General features: G+C 50.5%; 2 protein-coding genes across 6 annotated transcripts; one reads left to right on the top strand and one right to left on the bottom strand.

Annotated features, from left to right (window-relative positions):
- The first annotated feature begins 4 nt into the window (after positions 1 to 4).
- On the top strand, positions 5 to 3,383 carry HTRA2 (HtrA serine peptidase 2). 2 transcript variants are annotated; one of them, XM_036872959.1, is made up of 8 exons: positions 5 to 732; positions 847 to 1,051; positions 1,141 to 1,335; positions 1,577 to 1,609; positions 1,838 to 1,943; positions 2,087 to 2,156; positions 2,824 to 2,919; positions 3,027 to 3,383. In XM_036872959.1, exons 1-8 carry the CDS (start codon positions 227 to 229, stop codon positions 3,190 to 3,192), a joined length of 1,377 nt encoding a protein of 458 aa, XP_036728854.1. In that variant the 5' UTR covers positions 5 to 226; the 3' UTR covers positions 3,193 to 3,383. The 2 variants fall into 2 exon arrangements, with proteins under 2 accessions (XP_036728854.1, XP_036728855.1); XM_036872960.1 differs by lacking the exon at positions 1,577 to 1,609 and having other exon boundaries at positions 164 to 732; positions 3,027 to 3,216.
- On the bottom strand, positions 3,333 to 21,051 carry LOXL3 (lysyl oxidase like 3). 4 transcript variants are annotated; one of them, XM_036872951.1, is made up of 16 exons: positions 20,910 to 21,035; positions 19,178 to 19,502; positions 17,277 to 17,440; positions 16,417 to 16,631; positions 9,713 to 9,769; positions 9,021 to 9,080; positions 6,602 to 6,818; positions 6,202 to 6,382; positions 5,914 to 6,068; positions 5,511 to 5,678; positions 5,211 to 5,373; positions 4,723 to 4,966; positions 4,514 to 4,629; positions 4,297 to 4,433; positions 4,077 to 4,188; positions 3,524 to 3,893 (listed from the first exon to the last, which is right to left on the bottom strand). In XM_036872951.1, exons 2-16 carry the CDS (start codon positions 19,488 to 19,490, stop codon positions 3,820 to 3,822), a joined length of 2,376 nt encoding a protein of 791 aa, XP_036728846.1. In that variant the 5' UTR covers positions 19,491 to 19,502; positions 20,910 to 21,035; the 3' UTR covers positions 3,524 to 3,819. The 4 variants fall into 4 exon arrangements, with proteins under 4 accessions (XP_036728848.1, XP_036728849.1, XP_036728846.1 ...); XM_036872952.1 differs by lacking the exon at positions 9,713 to 9,769; XM_036872953.1 differs by lacking the exons at positions 9,021 to 9,080; positions 9,713 to 9,769 and having other exon boundaries at positions 3,333 to 3,893; positions 20,910 to 21,051.
- Positions 21,052 to 21,734: the final 683 nt, after the last annotated feature.

Consider the following 21,734-nt stretch of genomic DNA (forward strand, 5'->3'; position numbering starts at 1 on the left):
ATGCCTCGCGGGCCCTTGGGCCACCTCATAACTCGCGTCCCACTGGGACCACAATTCCCGGCATTCGCGGGGCGGGGGCGGAGTCAGCCTCCCGGAATCCTTGGTTCCGGCGTGCACTTCTGGAGACTTCAGGTACCGGCGTGCTCCGCGTACCGCTGTCCGCCCGCTCGCGTCCAGGGCGCCTCCTCTGTGCAGGGCGGGCGACGAGGCTTCCGAGGCGGAGCTGATGGCTGCACTGAGGGCGGGGCGGGGTGCAGTCTGGAGCCTCCGGGGATGGCGGGCTTTGGGGAGGGGTCGCTGGGGAAAGGGACCCCTGTTGACCCCTGACCTCCGGGCCTTGCTGACGTCAGGAACTCCTGACCCTCGGGCCCGAGTGACTTATGGGACCCCCAGTTTCGGGGCCCGGTTGTCTGTGGGAGTCCCTGAACCACGAACATGTCTGACGTCGGGGACTTCGGATCCCCGAGCACGGCTGATCGAGGGGACCCCAGATCCCCGGATCCGGGAAGACTCAGGGACCCCTGGAACCCGCCCGCGCGTGTGGCTGGCGGTGGCGCTGGGCGCTGGGGGGGCAGTGCTCTTGTTGTTGTGGGGCGGGGGTCGGGGTCCCCCGGCCGTCCTCGCCTCGGTCCCTGGCTCGCCGCCTCCCTCTCCCCGGAGCCAGTACAACTTCATCGCGGACGTGGTGGAGAAGACGGCCCCTGCCGTGGTTTATATCGAGATCTTGGGCCGGTAACGGTGGGGTAGACCCGGAGGAACCGAAGCCGCGGGTAGAGGGCGGGCGAGAAGGAGGGGTCCGAGCCTCCTCACATCCGTGCTTCCCCAACCCCGCCCCCCCCATCCCAGGCACCCTTTTTCGGGCCGCGAAGTCCCTATCTCGAATGGCTCAGGATTCGTGGTGGCTGCCGACGGGCTCATCGTTACCAACGCTCATGTGGTGGCTGATCGGCGCCGAGTCCGTGTGAGGCTGCCTAGCGGCGATACGTATGAGGCCGTGGTCACAGCTGTGGATCCCGTGGCAGATATCGCCACGCTGAGGATTCAGACCAAGGTGGGGGTCTGGGCAGGCCATGTCTGGTTGGGGCTCTGAATTTGCTTACATCTCCAGATGACAGGTCTCTTGTACCCATTCTCCCTTAGGAGCCTCTCCCCACACTGCCCCTGGGACGTTCAGCCGATGTCCGGCAAGGGGAGTTTGTTGTTGCCATGGGAAGTCCCTTTGCACTGCAGAACACGATCACATCCGGCATTGTCAGCTCTGCTCAGCGTCCAGCCAGAGATCTGGGCCTTCCCCAAACCAATGTGGAATACATCCAGACTGATGCAGCTATTGATGTGCGTCCTGATATGAGAGAAATGACAGACTAGGTTGGGGGAGGGGGTAGAGGTGTGTGGTGCAAGAATCAACTGTGATAGATGGTGGATTAGCCTGTATACAGAGGTCGGGTGGCAAAAACCGTGCCCACTCCTTCATGCGCTGGTAAAGGAGAGAATTTGGAGAAAGTGCCTCCATCCTGGTTTTGCCCCCAGGCATAGAGTCCCTGGATCTCTTCCATATTTTCTCCTTGTCCTGCAGTTTGGAAATTCTGGCGGTCCCCTGGTTAACCTGGTGAGTGGGACATCCTTTCCAAGAATCCCTGCCCCAGGTCAGTGTGGGAAGGGGTGGGTTTTCCCTAATTCAATGATGTTTGGTCAAGTTTCTGAGCAGTTTCTTGTTGGCTGTCTCCTGGAATCCAGCCAGATTTCCCCGACTCCCCAACACTCCCTGCTACTCTTGCTCAGGTACCCCCATCTCCTATTTGTTTGGGCTAGAGAATAGTGGGCTCTGTCCCAACAGGATGGGGAGGTGATTGGGGTGAATACCATGAAGGTCACAGCTGGAATCTCCTTTGCCATCCCTGCTGATCGCCTTCGAGAGTTTCTGCATCGTGGAGAAAAGAAGAGTAAGCCTGGCTTGGGGGTAAAGGGTTTCCTTTAAGTAGTGGGGGGTGGAGGTGGGGGCTTGTTGGAGAGGGGTCTGTTGGGAGGAGCAGGAGGGGGAAGGAAGGATGTAGCTGGGTGGGGCTCATTTGTCCCTCTATCACAGATTCCTGGTTTGGAACCAGTGGGTCCCAGCGCCGCTACATTGGAGTGATGATGCTAACCCTGACTCCCAGGTATGAGCTTTAGGGGTAGGGCCGTCCGTGTAACCAGTGGTGGGCACCTGGCACTTCTGTTGAGCTTCATTCTCAATTCTGTGTTTAAGATGAGTTGCCTCATACTTGGAACAATCAGAAGAGCTGTCCTCTCTCATTATCTTGATTTTCTCACCCCACTCCATTTTGTATACCTCCCACCTGATTGATTTCATCCTGTTATTGCTTTGATTTACAACCTCCAATCCATTAGCCTGGTGTTTAGGGGCCATTTTCCATTTGTCTTCAACTCAACCTTCCAGACATGGCTTCCCTATGAGTATATTCTGTTCCGTCCAACCTGATTTCCTAATCCCATGTTTTTGTTTATGTTGTTCTCGTTTTATATAAATGTCAGACCGATCCTTCTAGGTTCAGCTAAAGTTATACCACCTCCTTATAGCTTCTCTTAGGATTTTAGAATGACAGTGCTATTGATTTAATACTGTGTGTCATTTGGAATTAGTTACCTTTTATATGCATGTCCCACTTCCTAACTGCTAGAAGGCAGAAAGTGAATTTTGTCTCAAGAGGATCTAGTGCATGCCCTGTCCATACACTTATCAGTGTGTTGATGAGAGATCTGAGACAAACCCAAAATGGGGAGAGTGCCGTGGTGTGGTTAACAAAGTGATCTGTGTCCTTTCAGCATCCTTGCTGAACTACAGCTTCGAGAACCAAGCTTTCCTGATGTTCAGCATGGTGTGCTTATCCATAAAGTCATCCTGGACTCCCCTGCACACCGGTGAGGGAGAGACTGCACTGGGAGGTGGAGACGGGTGAGGTGTTTATGTGCCCTTGACCTGGGCCATCTATTCCCTCCTTTATCTCTCTGTCCATTTTTTGCCATAGGGCTGGTCTACGGCCTGGTGATGTGATCTTGGCCATTGGGGAGCGGCTGGTACAAAATGCTGAAGATATTTATGAAGCCGTTCGAACCCAATCCCAGCTGGCAGTGCGGATCCGGCGGGGACCGGAAACATTGACCTTATATGTGACCCCTGAAGTCACAGAATGAATGGATCAGCAAGAGTAGGAGGCTCCTGCTCTGATTTCTACCTTGCTTTCCTGGCTTGGGTTCTCATGGCACCTGGATGGAGGATTAAATGAACCAGTTGGGGGCAGGTCCCTCCAACTACCAGCACCAATCCCTGGGCCCTGAGGAATCACAAAAACACTTTTTATATAAAATAAAATTATACCTAGCAACATGTTATACTCAAAAATGAGGGGAAGGGTGGCGCACTGCTCTTTCCCCCCCACAAAAAGGCTAGAGGTAAAGCCGTATCTCCCTGAACTGAGAGGAGATACTGGAGTTGACCATTCTGACCTCCCTACTCAAGAAAACGAGCTGCTGCTGTCTGTTTTTCTGGGCAGTCAATCAGGTGCGCCTCTTTGTGGCATGCTTGGTTTGGTGCTGGGCCTGGGGGCAAAATTCCCCATGCCTGGCCACAGATCCAGACAGCTGGCCTAAGAAGGAGGGCAGTAACTTCTGCTTGACAGTTCTACACCCACAGTGCACAGTGGATGAGTGCTGTGGGCCTGCTGAAGTCAAGGATTCCTTGGTAAGCTCCTGAGGTAATGGCAGCCTCAGACCCCTGCCATTAGGGGCCAGTTGTGGTCTGCAGAGGAGGGTGGTGGCACCTTAGATGATCTGGTTGCTGGTCTGGCCAGGGTAGCGTTCGAACCTCCTGTTGGCCTCTTCACTGAAGGCATCACCTGCAAGGTGAACAGGTGGTTTGGGCAGGAAGATAGACCTGTTGTGGGGAAGGGTGGGTAGAAGTGGAGAGCCTGAAAAATACGGAAGTGGGTGGGAAGACATAGAAACAACCTAGGGAGAAGAGAACGAAGGCCTTTCCCTCCCATCCCCCAGTCTTTCTGGCTTCTCTTCCCACCAAATACCAATGTGGCAGTTGTGCACCCAGATGCGATGTCCATCATATTTGCAGTTACATTTCATTGCATTGTTGGTGAAGTCACTTTCTGCTACTTCAAAATTGGGGTTGATGACCACCTATGAGTGGGAGAAAGCCAACTTAACCAGCTGCAGTCCTCAAATCCAAATGTGTCTTTAATAAACACTCCTCCCACTCAATAGCTGGAAATCTTAGATCCCAGGCACCTGCAGAATGTAGTTTCCTGGCTTCACATCTGTGATGTCAATCCATTGACAGTCTATGTCATGCCGGTAGAGATCCCAGCAACCCACCGTAATGCCCTGCTCTCCAAAGTTGGCACACTCATACCTCTTGGAGACATCTGAAGAGATAAGCATATGTCAGTGTGAGGCAAGGCTGTGGGGATGAGGAAACTGTAGTCTACTCTAGGCCCCAACTCACCCTCCTGACACTCGGTGTCTTCTAGACAGAAACTAGCTTTGTGGCCCTCAGCCACCTTGGTGCCGTTGGGGGTCAGGATATCATAGTGAGTGAAGATGTCCATACTGTGATAATGCCTGTAGGGGACAAGGGAACCCCTGTTTCCTTCCCTGCCCACAGCAGGCTTGCCCCATCCCCAATGGCCTTGCCCTTCTACTTGTCCTTCTCACCCATGACACTCATGCCACACCCAGGAGTGGCGCCCAGCCTTGGGCCTGAAGTCAGCGCGTCCCAGGTTGTGGATCTGGGAGGAGAATCGGAGCAGACGCCGGTGGCCATAAGGCCAGTTGGCTGAGCGGGCCGAGCTGGCCAGGCAGTTCTCTTCAGCAGCACAGTACAACATGTGCAGGGGCCTGTCCTCAATGTACGCGGTCTCCTGCACCAGTGCTGAGTGTAGCAGCAGATCTGACGCGGCTGCACCAAGGAAGGAAGGAGAGGGTTAGAACTCACTGCTGAGGGGCAGGGACAGGCGGGAGTGAGTCCATTCTCACCCCCACCCCCCACCCCGCATCCCCTTCCCCCCACCCCCAGAATGTTGGGTGAGACTGGTTTTCCGCAGGGAAGGCAGACCCCTCCAGATTGCAGCTCTCTCTCTCCCAGCAAAGGGGTGGCCCAGAGCCTCCCTTCCCTGGCTTGAGTCACCCGACCCTTCACTCACTCTCAGAACAAATGACTCCAGCAGTGAAATGGCTTCCTGTCCTCTTGCAGGCGACATGGGTGCCATGATGAGCACATTGGTCCAGGGACAGCTCAGTCCCTGTGCAGTGCACTCCACTCATCACCACCTCTGTTATATTCCCTGAGTCCCAGTACCAGGTCTCCTGGGGACATACAGAGGTGTTTTTGTGAGGCCACCATCCAGCCTCCCAGGCCAAGGGACTCATTTTGACAGTCCTCTGCCCCAAACACAGCCTTTGGAGGCAATAGCCTTGGTTCCCCTCTCCTCCTTCCCACTCACCTGCAGGCCATGGTTGGCATAGCCCAGTCCGAGTTGCCTGCAGGCAACCATGGCCTCCAGTGTGCCCCAGTCATCCCCACAGATGAGGCCCCAGCGAAGGGACCCAGGTCCTCCTGTTTGCACCTCGACTCGCCCTTCATGTCGGCTGCGGCCCCCGCTGAGTCGGATCTGTAGTGACACAATGGAAGTACTGGGGAAGCTTTTGGGGGTGGAGTAGTGGGAGTCTGTAGCAGGCCTATGGCTGAATGGTGATTCAGAGGCACTTAAAGGGCTAGCAAGTGGTGGCATCAGGTGGGAGCTGCAGGATGGCAGGGACATGGGGCAGTGGGCATCAGACTGCACATCATGACCAGAACTGGATAGGATGTGAGATACCTGAATCAAGGTGGAAAGAATGACTGACCTTGGTCTCTACCCCAGTGTAGGGCAGGTTGCATCGGACTCCAGCGTCTTGGCTATGGGAACAGTCCTCAGCTGTGATGTTCCTGTGGGGGCACTTCCAGAGGGAGGGTTCCTGGCCAGAGCATCGAACTTCACTCAAATGGATGGCACCCATGCCTAAGGTCAGAGGTCAAAGATCAGGAGGTTCTAACTTCATTATCTGTCCAGGAGTCTCCTTCCTAAGGAATGTACCCCCCCCAGGAGTGTGTACCTCCTCCTTCCCTCTCCCTCCCACCTGCACCCCCCTCACCCTGCCCCATGCGGGCACCGCTCAGAGCCTCTCGAGCACTCCCGAAGCCCAGCTCCCGACACACCACGCTGGCTGCCTGCAGGTCCCATTTGCGGTCACAGACTGTGCCCCACGTGCCAGCCTTCAGGACTTCTACCCGGCCTTCTCCTGGGTGGGCTCCACCCTTTAATCGCACTCGGGCCTATAAAGGAGAGAGGGGTGCGCAGCAGTGAATGGGAACATCAGCACAGAGAGGGCTGAGTAGACCTGGGAGATGAATGAGATTCTGGTGGGAGGGAGCATGGGAGGTAGGAAGTTCCTCTCTGTCCTCAAAGGTCAAGGCTGTGCTTAATCAGGGGGTGGCCAGGCTAGGGGGTTCTCTGCCTGGGGCGGGGAAGGTCATAATCACTGTCTCACACACCTCCCCCTGAGGCTTCGACTGTTGCTTCTTCTGGCCACTGGATGCTGCGTAGAGAGGGCTTGGCACACAGCTCACCACCGCAGGGGCCCCCCCAGGGCACCTGGTGGTGTCATTGGCACGATAGAACTCCAAGGAGCAGAGAGAGAGGTGGGCCTCCGTGCCCACGCACGCCACCCCATGCAGACCAAAGGAGTGTTGCTGCCGCTGGGCCAGCAGCCTGGGGGGACAGGAGTGGGAGCAGTAGGGTAAAACAATGCTCCTGCCTCTTTGCCCACATCCCTCCTCCCACTCCATGCCTCCACCCATGACCACTTTAGCCCTTCTTCTTTCCCTCTTCTCCACAAAAACACAGAGACAAAGAGACAAAGGTAATGGCGAGTTTCTAGGCTGAAAGAGCCTAGATACCCGGATGGGGCCTGGTCCTTGGGGACCTTCTGCAGCAGAAGAACCCTATGGGAAGGAAGGCTCGTCTTGACTTGCCTGACAGAAACCTTGTTCTGTACGGTTTCAGGGTGCTGGCCCTAATGGAGGCTGAGGCTGACGCTACTGTGCAAAGAGAATAGGAAGCCAGGACTGCCCAGCTGGAAGAGATGGGCAGGAGGGAGTAGCTGACACAAACAGGAAGCCTGAATAGCCAGAGTGAGCAGATCCTTCTATTACGTTGTGACTGAAATAACTAAGTGAGTCAGGATGCAAAGGAGTGAGTAAGTCTTGGGTCTACATGGCTTCTTAGAGGCCAGAGGGGTTTCCAGGCCAGAGGATGATGGGCAGTTATGGAAGAACAGACCAGATGGTGAACACAGGAAAGACTGGCGCTGGTATATACAGGAACGAAGATGTACAAATGCAAGACAGACAAAGAGGGGCCATGTGACCAGAGAAGGAGAGTGAATATGAACAACAGAAGGGTGGAGATATCCCCAGACCTGAGCTGAACTGTATGAGTCTTTAATGAGGTAGTCCGTGCTTCTGCAGTTTAAATGTAACAGAAAGAATGTTCCATAGCCACTCAAGTGGGAAAATGGGACTAAATTAGAGATGTTAAGACTTGGAAACACAGCAGAGAGATGCTAGAGAGAATGAGGAGACTTGCTTATTGACACCAACGGAATGAGATACTGCAGTGAGCCACGTGATGAGAGAAGTACTTTCTTCCCAGGACAGCTGGTTTGAACCCAGATGAGGCCTGGTGTTGGTGGAGTGGGCCTGTGAGGCTGGTTTGGCAGTGAATTATTGCAGTAATGTGCTCCATTACTTGATGTCAGAGGAAGGAAGTAATATGACGATTTGAAGCCATTGGCTGGGAAGACACAGAGAGATGGACAAGTTATAAACAAATCAGACAAAGGAAGCCTGGAGACTTTACAGAATACCTTTGCGAGCTCAAGATAAGTTGATTCAAAGAGACCAGGTATTCTCCCAAAGTCCTGTCTGGCTGAAAATAAAAGTCAAAGAGGCCATCAGAGGAAAAAGACATCTCTCTTCTAAACTCTCTCCTCCTTTTTTCCCCATAACTAACAAAATAAAAACAACAGTGTGCATTTTAATGTGGGGGTCAGGGAAGGCCAGAGTATGGCCATGTTGGGCAAGATGACCCTAAGCTGGAAGGGCACTACGAGAACACCCCCAAATTCCAAGCCCTTTTGAAGGCACCAGAGGGAGGAGCTGAGGAATGAGGGGTACCAGGGGCCACTGAGTGATCTCGGAATGCTGTGAAGAGAGGAGGAGACAATAGAAAGGGATGAATTCTCTATACTTCAACTACTGCTGAAGAAGCTATCAGAGAGACTTTTCATGCACAAACTGCCTTCAGAAACCAAGTGAGACACAATCATTGGGATTGGAAGCTTTCCATTCCCTGGGGTTCTGAAGGAACCCAGGAGGAAAATGATGGAACTGGGAGCCTAATTGTGTAAACTGGGCCAGAGATCAGGACTTTCATGTGACTCCATCCCTGATAAAGTTTCCAGAGGGGATCCTCAGTCTCACTTCCAAGCTGGTAGCACTTATTTTTAACAATTAAATAAAGGTAGGAATGGGAACACTGATCCCTTAGGCAAACTTAACTTCTTGGGGGGAGAGGCAAGCATGGCATCTGAAGGACAAGAGTGCCAGAGTATCTACTAAAATCTGCTGGGGGAAGATAAATAAGCATGTGGAACAAGGGTAGTCAGTGGATGAACTTCTACTGAGATTTTCAAAAATCCTGTGACAAGCATAATTCCTCAGAGAACCACATAAGCGCCAGTCTTACTTTACATTTCGTTGACTCATCTGGAAGGTGGCTTGTAACAGTTGCTGCTGCTCTTCCACCTCTTGGTGGAGGCTTCTCTTGGACCCCTTCCTGACCACAGCCCGACGCCCCTGACTCGTCACTCGGCACTCCCTCTCCTCTCCACTTAGCCTGAACTTTATTTACCTCTTGATTGGCCCCCTGCCCACTCGGGGTTTGGGTTTGGCTTTAAGCTTGGTGATTGGTCTGAAAAAAGGAGAAAGAAGTTAGTGGAGGTAGTGGTCAGGTACGTTGCCAGGGAAAAGTAAAGGATTATTATTATTATTTTCTGTTTCTAGGAAGGACCCTTCATGCAGAGCATGGGGAGGGGCAAAGCAAAGGCAGTCAGATTTTCCACATATACTGCTGCATACCACTTAACTATTTTTGGAATACATGCTGCTCTCTGGATTCAGCAACAGTTATGAGAAATCTAGTTATGTCAATCCAGGTGGTGAGGGGAGAGGAGATAAGAGGAATGGTAAAGGGAGAAGAGAGAATGGGAATGCAGATGAATTAAGGGAGGTTAGGAGTTGGGGCAGGGGAGGAAGCATGCAAGTGGCTGAGGCTGGAGTCCAAGCTATTTGGGGGAAGTATAAAGATGCAGAGGCTTTTCCTCAGCCATTCCTGCATTATTTCCTCCTTGTGCTTCCTAAGGTCAAAGCTTACCCATCCCCATGCCTGCCTCCCCTCCCCCCCCCCGGAATGGCCATTTTCCAGTCATATCCCTGATTCATCAGCTTGGGTTTTGGGATGGACATGGACAGGCTGCCTTCCATCCATCCACCTCCTGGGGTCACAGGGATTAGCAGGAGGTCCCGGGGCTCTTGCCCCATTACCTTCCAAGGGGCTTGGAGCGTCGGGCCGAGGCTTTGGCCACTCGCTTCCTCAACTTTCTGTGAGGATAAGACAACAGCAGAGTCAGGATCAGTCTAGAACTAAGTGGGAAAAGCTAGTGCAACTGGGACCAGGGGCAAGATTTCTTTTCCAACAGTTAGAGGGTTCCTGGTGGCAGGATCTTATAACATCAGATACCTCCAAAGTTCAACCCTTCACAGCTGTTTGGCCTCATAGGCACATAACCAGACAGGTGAGCAGCAGTGAAGGACATGGACTCGGGGCTGATAAAGACCCTATACCAGGACCCACAGAAATTAGGTTAAGGCAGATAGGGAATAAGGACTCTTGGGTTGATATTAGGGCTGATCTAAACCTGGGGGGAGGGCTAGGGGAACGGGTGTAAGTAGAAGGGTGTTAGGATTGTTAGGATTGCCAGACTGACTAGGCAAGGAGAGAGAACTGGCCTGGTCACACCTAGAGAGGCTGACTATGTATTTTTTTCTTGGATGCTCTCTGCCTTCTGGCATGTCCAGGCCTGAGGCCAGTGAACCAGGACCAAGGACCAAGGCTGCATAGTAAGGGACATTAACTTGGTCTGACTGGGGAGCATGAGGCCAGGCTGCTTAGGATGACAGAATCCTTCCTGCTTTAGTTAAATCCCATTTGCTTTAGTCATTCACAAACTGAGCTCATTTCCCAAACTTACTTCCAGGGATTAAGTTCTAAAACCTTATTTCTTCTTAATTGGCCTAAATATTTGAACTATTTTATTCTTCAAGAAGTTGCCTTAAGTCTAATGCATGGAAACTAGGTCTGTTTCTCCTCTCATTCTCCCTTTGATTTCAAAGACTTTCACTTTGCCCCCTTTGTCCTGTCCAACTATGTATAATGAATGCAGGTCTTGTCTGTCCTTACAAAATTCATGGAATTCCCTGTTATCCTCTTAGTTATCATCTCTTTGAACATGTTCCTGCTCTGCTGTTTCTCTTGAGGAGTCATCTTTGGATGTGGTATACTATGTGCAGATGTGCTAGGATTTTAATAAATAGATTTTAACAGGGCTGAATCTGCTTGGTACCTCCTGCCCTGGCTTCTTACTGAGGATGTACTTAGTTGGTCTTTTTGCCAAAACATTCGATATGTCCAACATTCCTAGCAAAGAGTCTACAATAACTCTTGGGTCCCTTTCCTGAGATGCTACTAAGAGTTTAGAACCTTTCATCATATATGTATAGTGTGAAACTTTTTCTCCAGATGTGTTTTTCTCAAACATGTCTGAAATGAAATATACTTGGCACTTTTCTTTCACCAGTAACCCAGAGAGATCATTCTGATCTCCAGCGTTGTATTCAGAAAAATATAGTATTACCTAGAAATTTAGAAGTACTTCTTCTCTAAGTTATTTAAGGACTATATAAAGTCTTTATATTATATATTATATGGTATATATAATAATATACATTATAAGGCAAATACAGGTTACATTAAGGACCTGGTACTTGTTTAGGACCAGTACTGATATTTGTCTTGATTGATATTTCTTCACAAATGTGCTTGTTTTCCCTACCATTTGTTCCTTCAACCATCAAACATAAAAAGCTACCTGCATCTGTATATCCTTTTCTCATTCCAACTGTCTCTCTTCTCTAAGGCCACTGCCCCCAAACGTTTCTGAATTCCTTCCCCTATGTTCCTTTCTCTCCTTCTCAATTGAGAAGTTGCACATAACCTCTCCTTCTCAATTGAATCTTTTTAAACATGTTCAGCTCTCTCTCTCTCTCACGTACGCACACACACACACACCACACCCCACATCTTTCTCCCTCTTCATAGAAAAACTTTTCAGTGGTTGTCAACACTCACCATCTTTCCTCCCACTCACTCCTTAACACCCCCCCTTTCTGGTTTTCCCCACCTATCACTCTGCGATAATAAATCCAGAAGATTTTTTTTCTTCTTTTTTAGTCTTCATCCCATTGACTCTTGGTAGCATCTGACACTGCTGTTCTCTCTTTCCCTCCTTGGCTGTCACAACACTACCGGCCTTGTTTGAGTCCTAATTCTGGTTGCTTTTTCTTGGTCTTCTTCGCAGGCTCCTCCTCTATATAGTCATTTAAATTTTTAGAGCTCTAAGGCATTCTTCTCTTCTCACTCCACATCCTCTCTTTTTTTTTTTCATCCTCTCTTTATATGTTCTCGTTCACACCTAACCTTGTATATTCCATTGCCTTCTTGGTGTTCCTACTTAGATATCTCAAAGTTATCTAAAATTTAATGTGGGTCTAAAAAATAAACATAATTCTTCCAGCAAAGTCTATGCCGGAAACCTAGGAGTCAACCTTGACTCTTCTCTCTTCTTTGGCTCCCAAAGTCAATCCACCACCAAGTCCTGTCAATGTTCTGTCCTAAACAACTCTAATCCATTTGCTCTTGCTCTTCTCTAAACCATTCTCAGAAGTGCAGTCAAAGTAATCTCTCGGAGCCACAAACCTGATCATGTCCTCTCACAGGCCTCCTCATTAAAAAACTTCAATGAGTTCCCATTACTTTTATCATAAAGATCCAAATCCTTAACATAGCCTATAAGGTCTTCTATGATTTGGTGCCTAACTAACTCTCTCATCACCTCTGTATTCTGAGCACCTTGCACAGTGCGTGGCAAATAGTAGGAGTTCAATAAATATCTATCAAACTGAAATGAACTAGAAGAGTGACTTCTTAAACAGCACTTAAGCTCTTAGAACCTCAACTTCTTTGCCTGAAAAAGGGCAGTAAATGGTTCAATTATCTGTTCATTGTTTTTCTCTTCTAAAATTCTACAACTTTCACATGTTCTAGGGTAGAACTACCAAACCAAGTTTAAAAATGATGAATATCTCACATTCTGATTTTCTTATTCTCTAAATCTTACTGACTTCCTCTAAAAGCTAGCAGATGCATCTTCTTTCTCTAAGGAAGGTAGAGTTGTTCATAACTATCTTGCCTAGCCTTTATAATTGTATTACCTACGAGGATTCTCCCTCTGTCTGACTTGACCTGTGAAGGAGTATCTATACCATATCCTCATCACAGAATCTCCCAGGACCCCTGTAATCTCTTTCCCCACTAAGAATGAACACTGTACTAAGTATATTTCCTTCTCCAGCCTTCATATCCCAGACCCAGTAAGAGATCCCAATATGTACACAAATATTCCTGATTTCCGAAACTTACTTGAGGCTGTATATATGTGGGGACAATTCCTGGGCCTCAAAATTCCCTGGGATGGCCCACGTCTAAAGTTAGTTCATATTAACTTGAAGCCCAGAGATGCCTGATGGATACCATCCTTCTCTTGAGCAGCTTCAGTATCATTTTAGTTATTTCTTCTCTTATTTTCTATATGCTATCAGTCATCCTACATCTATTCATTCCCCTCTCTCCTCGTTGTCATCCTCCTAATCAGCTTCAGTTTTATAACTCCTGACTAATCTTACTGCATCTAGAACTTCCTCTTCCAATTCACTGCTATCAAACTTTTAAAAACATTGGCCTTATTTTATCTCTGTCCCATACAAGTACTTGTATTTTTTAATTTTCCATAAGATAAAGGTAAAACTCTCCAATCTGGCATTAAAAGTGTTCCATTTTCTAGCCTTATTTTATCCATTCAGATCTTTCTTCCACTATTTCTCAGTATAAATCTTCTACTCTTGTCAACTGTCTTTCAAAATATCCTATTCATTTTCATCTTTGTCAGGGTCAGCAATAACTTCCATGTTGCTAAATCCAGTATTCATTTCTCAGTCCTCATATTTTTAGACCCATCAGCAGCACTGACACACTTGATCACTCTTCCTTGAAGCACTTTACTTGGCTTCTAGGCCTCCACACTCACCTGCTTTTCTTTCTACCTCACCTCCCTGTTTGCATTTTTTTGTTTGTTTTTTTGGCCACGCCGCACCATGCCATGCAGCACGCTGGATCTTAGTTTCCTGACCAGGGATCGAACCCATACCCCCTGCATTGGGGACATGGAGTCTTAACCACTGGACTGCCAGGGTAGTCCCCTGTTTGCATATTGCCTTATCTTTGCCTTATCTTCCTGATGCTTGATTCTGCCACATCCCTTACAGTCTATTCTTAACAAAGCAGCCCAAATAATACATAAAAAGTGGAAGTCAGATGTCACACCTCTGCCCAAAACCTTATCTCACACAGAGTAAAAACCAAAGACTCTCAAATGGCCCTACATGATCTGGCTCCCCATTCTTTCCCTATCTCCTCCTGCATCACATGTCCTATCATTTTCTCCCTTGTTCACTCAGTTCCAGCCCCAATGGTCTCCTGGAGCATGACAAGAATCCCCCATTCCCCACATCGTGATACACACCACCACACTCCCCAGGATCTTCTCATTTATGATGCCTCTTCCTGGAGATGCTCATCTAGATTTTTGCATAGCTTGTGCCTTCGCCTCCTTTAAATATCTTCTCAAATGATGCCTCCTCTGACCTATTTAAAACTGCAATCCCAGTCCCACTTCGTAACCCTTTCCCTGCTTTATTTTTATGTATTATGCCCTTTGCCATCCTTACATTTTGTAATTTTACTTTTTATCTGGTTCTTCCCTAGTCCATGAGATCAGGAATTTTTGTCTGTTTTGTTCATTATTGAATCCCTAGTATCTACAACAGTCCCTGGCACACAGTAGGCGCTCAGTAAATAAATGTTGAATGAATGACTCTCTATACTTTTGTTCATGCTACCTTCTTCACCTGAAATGCCTGCTATTTAAATCGTACTAATCTTTCAGAACCTGGTGTTTGGATTAGGAAAGGTAAAGAACAAGCACAGGGAAAGAAATATAGCCCCAAGGTAGATAATAACAAAGGAGCACAGCACATAGATGTTTTAAACCGTATGAGTCTCTATGCCAGATAAAGTATATTCCTTGGGGCTGAAAGATGTGTCTCAGAGCCAAGGTAAAGAAAATTTGAGCAAGTATGGAGAAGACTGGAGGTTGGATAATGTACTGATTTTTGAAAAGCAGGAAGAGGATTCCTCAATCTACAGATAATTAATATTCTAGAATAAGTTATTAAATAGAAAGTTTGTGAGCATTGAGGAAAAAATATGGTGATCCTTAGAAATCTAAAAGGATTTCAGTAAAAATTAGCTCAGTCAGACCACCATGATTTCCTTTCTTGGTAAGATTACTAAATTGGAAGGCTGCAGAATGGCTGTGAACATAGTATAGCTGGATTTTAGCAAAGACTAATAAAATCTCCCATGATTTCATTATAGATAAGATGGTATAATGTTGGCTACATCATTGTAGTGTTCAGTTTGTTCCCAATTGGCTGAAAAAACATTTTACAACTAATGATTAAAGGTTTGATGTAAATCTGGAGGATTCATAAGAGTTAGACTTTGGTTTTAAAGATTTCAACAATTTTAACAGTCACTTTGATGAAGTCAGGAAGCATAGCTATCATATCTATTGAACAGAGGAGGCAGGGAGAGATGACAAGTCGAAAATAATGTCAAGATTCAAGATAATCTCATGGGATCATCATGGCTTTTTAATGATTTTTAAATGATGTATAAACTAATAGGGTAAACTCAACAGATTTAGGCTGCTCTATCAGTATCAGGGATGAGGGAAGACCCAATTTAGGTGATTACAGGGTCAATATGAGCAGTGGGATGCTGCCTCAACAGAAAGGCATGCAAAATCTAAATATGCTTTAATTAAAAGTGAGCATTTCTGCTGTACCCTGCCCTGATCAGACCACATCTGAAGTAGTGTTCCCAGTGGAAGGTCACCCAGATGTTAAGAGGTCTTCCTGCAAAACTGATCTAAGGAAGAGATGAAGAAAACAATCACTTAAATTACAGAGAGATTTCTAAATTTCTCAAAATGCCAAATTAGATGCTCCAGGGAAGCGAGACGCTGTAAGCACAGAGCCGGTCACCAGTGTGATCCGTTTCCCAGAGGCCGGCGCGTACACCAGGGCTCCAGAGCAGGTGAAGAGGGCCGGGCTTCTGGGCCGAAGCATATTCTGGAAAACTTGCCTAGGAGTCCTGAGGGCTCGCGCGCTCACAGACGCCTCGTGGGCCGCCTGGACCCAGGGAGGGGCCCAGCCCCTCCCGGCGCCCTCCGGCCTTCAGGGATTGGCGCTCTGGCGGGGACCCGCCGCCCCGGTGATGCTCCGGGCCTGTCACTGTCAGACTCCCGGCGTCCGGCCCCGCCCCGGTTCCGCCTCTGCAGGGCATGGCCGCGCCCCCACCCCCCCCTAACTCCGACCCGCGGGCTCCTGGGCCGCGCCAGCGCCGGCACCGTAACCGCAACCGCCCGCGGGCCTGCGGGCCGCTGGTCATGGCCTCGCGAGACCCGGCGCTCGCCCCGGGTCGCGGAGACGCCGCCTGCCGACCGATGGCGTCACGGGCAGCGACGCCACAGCCGTCGCTCACCCCGCGCCGGCTCGGGCCGCTAGAGAGCTCGAGCCTCGCCGGTCCCGTGGCAGACTCGCCTCGGGGACCGCTTCATGGTCCCGCAAGATTTCTCAACTCTCCAGTTTAGCAGAGGCCTCCACATTTCCCCACTCTTCCGGAGCCCAGGTTCCCCCAGTGCCCCAGCCCCCTCGGAGGTCTCTCAACACCATTCCTTAACAAGCACCCCCAACTCCAGTCCGCTGCACCAGCGCCCTCGTCCCTTCACCTGTAGAAGGCCACGTTGACCCTCTTTTCGCTAGGGAAGCCCAGCATCCCGCAGACCACGTGGCTGTTGTGGGCGCTCCATCCTTTGTCACACACTTGCGACCAGCCGTCGGGAACCCTGACTTCGACCAGTCCCTCAGTCACGGGCAGGGGCCGCCTGCCCCGCCCAACGGCTGGTCGAAGTCGTACCTCCTCCACTTGCAGGTGATGCTCTACCTGGGGATGGGACCACAAGTAGAGGAAGGAATCCCAGTGACACCTTTCATATGACCGGCCACCCTCAAGGAACCCTGATTGAGTGTGCTTGCTGTAAACCCAATGGCGAGACGGGGCTGAGAGGCAGGCCTGCTCTCCATGAGGTACTGACTGGGGTGTGTGGGTGTGTTGACTCTCCTGCAGCCATGAGAGTGCAAGGACATGCTATGCTCTGAGAAATGACTAAGGGTCCAGAAGAAGCTGGGGAAGGAGCATCTAACTCTGCCTGGAGCCTGAGGGAGCACTTCACAGAGGAAGTGGCATTGAAGGAGGAGGAGAAAGTAAGAAGGGAGATGTCCCAGGAGAGGAGGAACATCTGAGGTGAGGGAGAGCACAGTGCCCTGAGGACCAGGGATGAAGTTGGAGAGGCTCATGCCAGGCTTAGTAACTTGAATGCTAATGCTAAAACAAACCTGGACTATATAGTGTCTCGGAGCCCTATCATTTTGTGCCCCCCCAAGTCCCCCACCAACCCAAATTATCCCCTTGGGCATATGGGATCCTCTACCTTCTAGTATCTCCACATATAACCACCCCACAGCCCTCTCTGTCTCGCCACCCTGGGTGGTGTGTGTGTGTGTGTGTGTGTGTTTATGAACTACAGACCTCAATGACATTGGAATCCGAGAAGCCGGGGAGGCGCTCGTCCTTGCAGATGACCCCGGCATCCTCATCGTGGGTACAGTCACTGTTCCCCCAGCCCCGGGAGGCACATTCAGTCACACTCCGCTCAGTCCCACTGCAGCTCAGGTTGTCCAGCCAGATGCGGCCTGTGGAGGAGCGGGAGATAAGGGGACAGAGGGGCTTGGAGAGGTAGTATGGGGATGTTGGTGAGAATGAGCATGGAAGCCTCATACCTGGTAAGGTAATGAGTGGGGAAGGGACAGGGGACCCTGGAAAGGAATAGGAAAGGGAGCATAGGATTGATGGAGGGTTGATAGTGATCTGGGGATACCCAGGAATTTGGTAGGGTGAATTAAAAAAAAGAGTCAACACTGAAGTTCTGATCAGTCCTTACCCATTCAATGATAGCTACAATTAATCAAGTACCTATTGTCTGTGAGGCAATCTGCCAAGGTATGTACATATGTGAGCATCCTTAGAACAGAGCTGCCAGAAGGTATTACCACCATTTTGTATAAAGAAATTGGAGTTCAGAGAAGTTAAGTAACTTGACTAAGACCACAGCCAATACATGGGGGCTTAGGGATTTGAGCCATTTGTGAGATTTGGAAATGTAAAATCCTTTCACCTCAGCCTTACATTTTCCCATGTGCCCCCCATCTGCGTTGCCACGTTGCCCTGCGTTCTTCTCTCTGCCTGGACCAAACTGAAATGAATATCACCGACTTTCTCTCAGAATTGGGTGGCCCCTCAAAAGTTGGTCCCAGCTAATGTGCAGGGACCCCTCATGCATATCCTGACAGGACTTACCCAGCTTCTGCTGGGATACCTACCTCCTGCCCCACCAGGTTGTTGGAACCATCACAAAGTCCTTGAGACTCTTTTATGACTTACCCCCCTCCAGGTCTGATTCAGTCCTTTGATGCCTTCCAGAAAAATCCCTCAGCCAAATGACTGTCCTCACATTTGAAGATAACCATCATGTAATTGTTATCCAAAGCTTTTTCCTTTCATACCAAATATCCCTGGTTTCTTCAGCTATTCCTTGAAACTTGGCTTCCAGTCTTTCACATCTGGCCAGCTCTCCTCTGAATGTACTTCCATTTTTAGGATCTTAGTTCCCTGACCAGGGATTGAACCTGCACCCTTGGCAGTGAAAGCACGGAGTCCTAATCCTGGACCACCAGGGAATTCCCAGTACTTCCATTTTCTACTGTCTCTCTGGCAATGTGGCATCTAAAGTGGCATTTCATTCCAGAAGTGATCTAGCCAGTGGAAACTGGGGGGTTAGCTGCAGACTGCACCAGTTTCTGTCTATCAATCTCACTGTGAGCTCATACAGTGTAAGCGCCCCCAGGTCTCAAAATTGTTCCTAATCCCCTACTACCCACATTCATACTTGTCCTAGAGTTTATACTTGTCTTTGGTAAATTCCAGCTTGTTGGTTTCAGCTCTGGTCTATAATCTGATTTTGTTGGCTGCAGTATCTGTGATTCCTTCTGGCTTTGGGACATCCAGACATCATTTACCTGCTTTCAGCTTCCCATGAAACCACTTGTACTTTAATCATACAGGGCTCACCTGTGTCAGGGCTGTCTTTGCACGTGGCTTTGTAGAATCATACTTTTGCAGCAGAAAGGAACTTAGAGTTCACCTAGTCATTTTGCACATGGGGCATCTGAGGCTCAGAGAAGGCACTGACCAGCCTAAGTTCACACAGCTCTGAGAAGTGACTGCTGGTTGGTTTGTCCCCCATGGGTGTACTTGACACTGGCTTTTCTTGGTGTTCTGTGTCCCTATGGCTGTGCCATCCTGGTGTTCCCTCTCCCTACATTTAGGTTGCACTTTGGCAATACCTAGGCTGTGCCTGGAGCATTGCTCACCTGTTCCAGGGCCGTATTTGGCACTGTGGGTCCAGCCTGTGGCCTCTGTGAAGCCCAGCTCTCGGCATAGGACATGGGCAGCCTGCAGTGTGAAGTCGTCATCGCAGATGGTGCCCCATTCGCCAGCCCGCTGGATCTCCACGCGGCCCTCAAAGGGCTTCCTGGGGAAGCCGGCCAGCCGGAACCGTAGCCCCTGGCTCCCAGCCCTCTTCTCAGGGGCCGTGGATGGGGATGGAGATCCCAGGCACGAGCTGCACAGCAGGCACAGCAGCAGCCCCCACAGGCTCCACTGCCAGACACTGACAGGTCGCATGGCAAGGAAGGCCTGGGTGCCCCAGAGAGAGAGTATGTGAGAGAAGCTGAAATTGAGCCAGGCCCCGGTCTGAGAGAGAGGTCATGGGAGGAAAAGAGACACTGGTTAAGACCAGAGACAGAGAGACAGTGCGAGAGAAAGAGAGGGACCCACGGACTAAGAGAGACAGTGAGAAAGAAACACATACTAAATAAGAGCAGAAACACAGTCAAAGAGGCACACAGACTGAGAGACCCAGATTGGGGGGCGGGGGAGGGAGAGAGAGAGGCTCTCCCTCCCTTTTGTGAAGAATAAAACTCTCACTATTAGTTGTTATGTCTCACAATGTCCTTTCCTTAGTTCTGCTATCATCACCTCCATACCCCGACTCTCGGGTCAAGGAGACCCAGTGATCAAAACACAGAGATTAGAGACCAATATCAGAGAATGGTCCAGATAAAGAGGAAGAGACTGAGCAAGAGACACGGAGAGGGAGACCCAGACAGACAGAATGTGAGAGGAACGGAAACTGTGGGAATAAAAGGGGACCAAACAGAGACAGTAGAGGAAGAGACAATGTTGAAGATGGATAGAGAGGGATCAGGAGAGAGCCTGGCACACAGAATTGGGGGGCAACTGAGAAAGGCAGGCAATAGGTAAGGAGGAGGGGAACTGACAAGAGCCAAGGAGCAGAGGCAGGAGGGACCCAGATGATCCTATTCAGCCAGTCAGACAGAGGACAGATAGCTACTGATTGTGGAGAGAGGCAGGCAAGGAGGGTCTTAGGAGACCCTCGGATCTCAGGTCCCCTGAATGGGAGCCAAGCCGAGAGTCCTCTCTGGGCAGATTCCAGGCAGAGAAGGCAGAGAACCAGAATGCACTGGAGAACTCTGCACATCCTACATGCCCTGCAGGGTCAAGGGGCCCAGGAGGGCCAGGCCTCAAGGTGGTGGGGGATGGGGTGGGGTTTTCCAAGCCTCCTGCCAACACCGCCATCTCTGTCACGGGCAAGCGGAGGCGAGAGCACCAATCGGCTTCTCCGCCAAGGCCTTCCCTCTGTCTGGGGCGGAGAACAGCCCCTCTACAGCGAGCTCCCCCCCTCACCCCCCCTACATGCTTCCCCCAACTCAAACAACCCAACAGGGCAGCTTTGTTTGGGGACATTTTGGCTTGGGGACCCAGGGAGAGGGCCTAACAGAGGAGCCCCCAGCCTTAGGGCCCTCCCGGCTGCCCTATTTGGAACACCCTGCAGCCCCCACCCCCCAATATCTGCTTCATTTCTCCACTCTTCTTGTGTCTCACTCTTCTTTGACAATAATAAAACCCTCAGTAGCTTGACTTCCCTTTGACTTTATCCCACATCACCCCTTTTCCCAGGTCCCTCCACCATCCTTCATCCACAACTCTCCTTCCTCCCACGGGCAGCGTGACTCCCCCTACCTGTGGCTGAGCGGGGGCCGTAGCGGCTGGGAGAAGAGTCCTGGTCCTGGAGTTCAGTCCTAGGACTTACAAAAAAAGTGCTTGTCCAGGGGAGACTGCCCCCCCCTTTCTCCCCCACCCCTTTCGTTCCTCCCACGTCCCCTTGAGCCCTCCCACATTCCGCCTTCTCCCACCATCCCTCCCAGGCCAGTTCCCTCCTCTTCTCCTCCCCTCCTCTTTGGAGCAGGCCGCAGTCACCGCTCCACCTCCCTCCCGCCCCCCTCTCCGCCTCCCAGCCTGCTTAATAAAACTTTCTTTTCCCGCGGGTTGGGTGCAGGGTAGCTGCGGCCAGAGAGCTGGACACAGAAGAGGCCACGGGGCCGCAGACCGTCCCGGGCTGCGTCCCGTGCAGTGACTCGGCTCCGAGCTCCGGAAAGTCTTCAGTCCCTAGCCCTTCCCCCACGTCCCCTGCTCCGCGGATCTTAAACAGCCCAACTCCGGCCGAGCAGGGGGCGGGGCGGGTCTGGGGAACTGAAGCCGCGAGGGCACGTATGTTCCCCCCCAGTGCCCCAGGGTGCCCGTCAGCATTTCCGAGATGATGTCACGGCCTTCACTCTGATGTCACGTTGAGCATCTGACGTCGTACGCAGCCCCCAAGCCTAGGCGCCAGAGTCCTCTGACCGAAACCACGAGGTTTCCTTCGGTGGAGCCACTTGTGCGCGACCCAGGGTTGGGGGTAGGGGCCGGAGGTGGTGCACCAGCCAGCTTATCTGGGTACCCCTTCCCCTTCCTTCTGGCTTGTCTCCTTCCTCCCCTTTCGAGGTCCGGGGAGGTTGGGGGGGCGGG

The sequence above is a fragment of the Balaenoptera musculus genome, chromosome 13 (assembly GCF_009873245.2).
Source record: "Balaenoptera musculus isolate JJ_BM4_2016_0621 chromosome 13, mBalMus1.pri.v3, whole genome shotgun sequence".
Taxonomy (NCBI): Eukaryota; Metazoa; Chordata; class Mammalia; order Artiodactyla; family Balaenopteridae; genus Balaenoptera; species Balaenoptera musculus.

Bases quoted from the DNA above. Each gene is read 5' to 3' on its own strand.
- LOXL3 (XM_036872951.1), bottom strand. From the start codon at position 19,490: ATGCGACCTGTCAGTGTCTGGCAGTGGAGCCTGTGGGGGCTGCTGCTG. The intron at 6,069-6,201 runs GTGAGGGGGGTG...CTCTGACCTTAG, and splicing joins CGGTGCCCGCATGGGGCAGG to GCATGGGTGCCATCCATTTG. The intron at 4,189-4,296 runs GTGCCTGGGATC...TCCCACTCATAG, and splicing joins CAGGAAACTACATTCTGCAG to GTGGTCATCAACCCCAATTT.
- HTRA2 (XM_036872959.1), top strand. From the start codon at position 227: ATGGCTGCACTGAGGGCGGGGCGGGGTGCAGTCTGGAGCCTCCGGGGA. The intron at 2,157-2,823 runs GTATGAGCTTTA...GTGTCCTTTCAG, and splicing joins ATGCTAACCCTGACTCCCAG to CATCCTTGCTGAACTACAGC. The intron at 2,920-3,026 runs GTGAGGGAGAGA...TTTTTGCCATAG, and splicing joins CTGGACTCCCCTGCACACCG to GGCTGGTCTACGGCCTGGTG.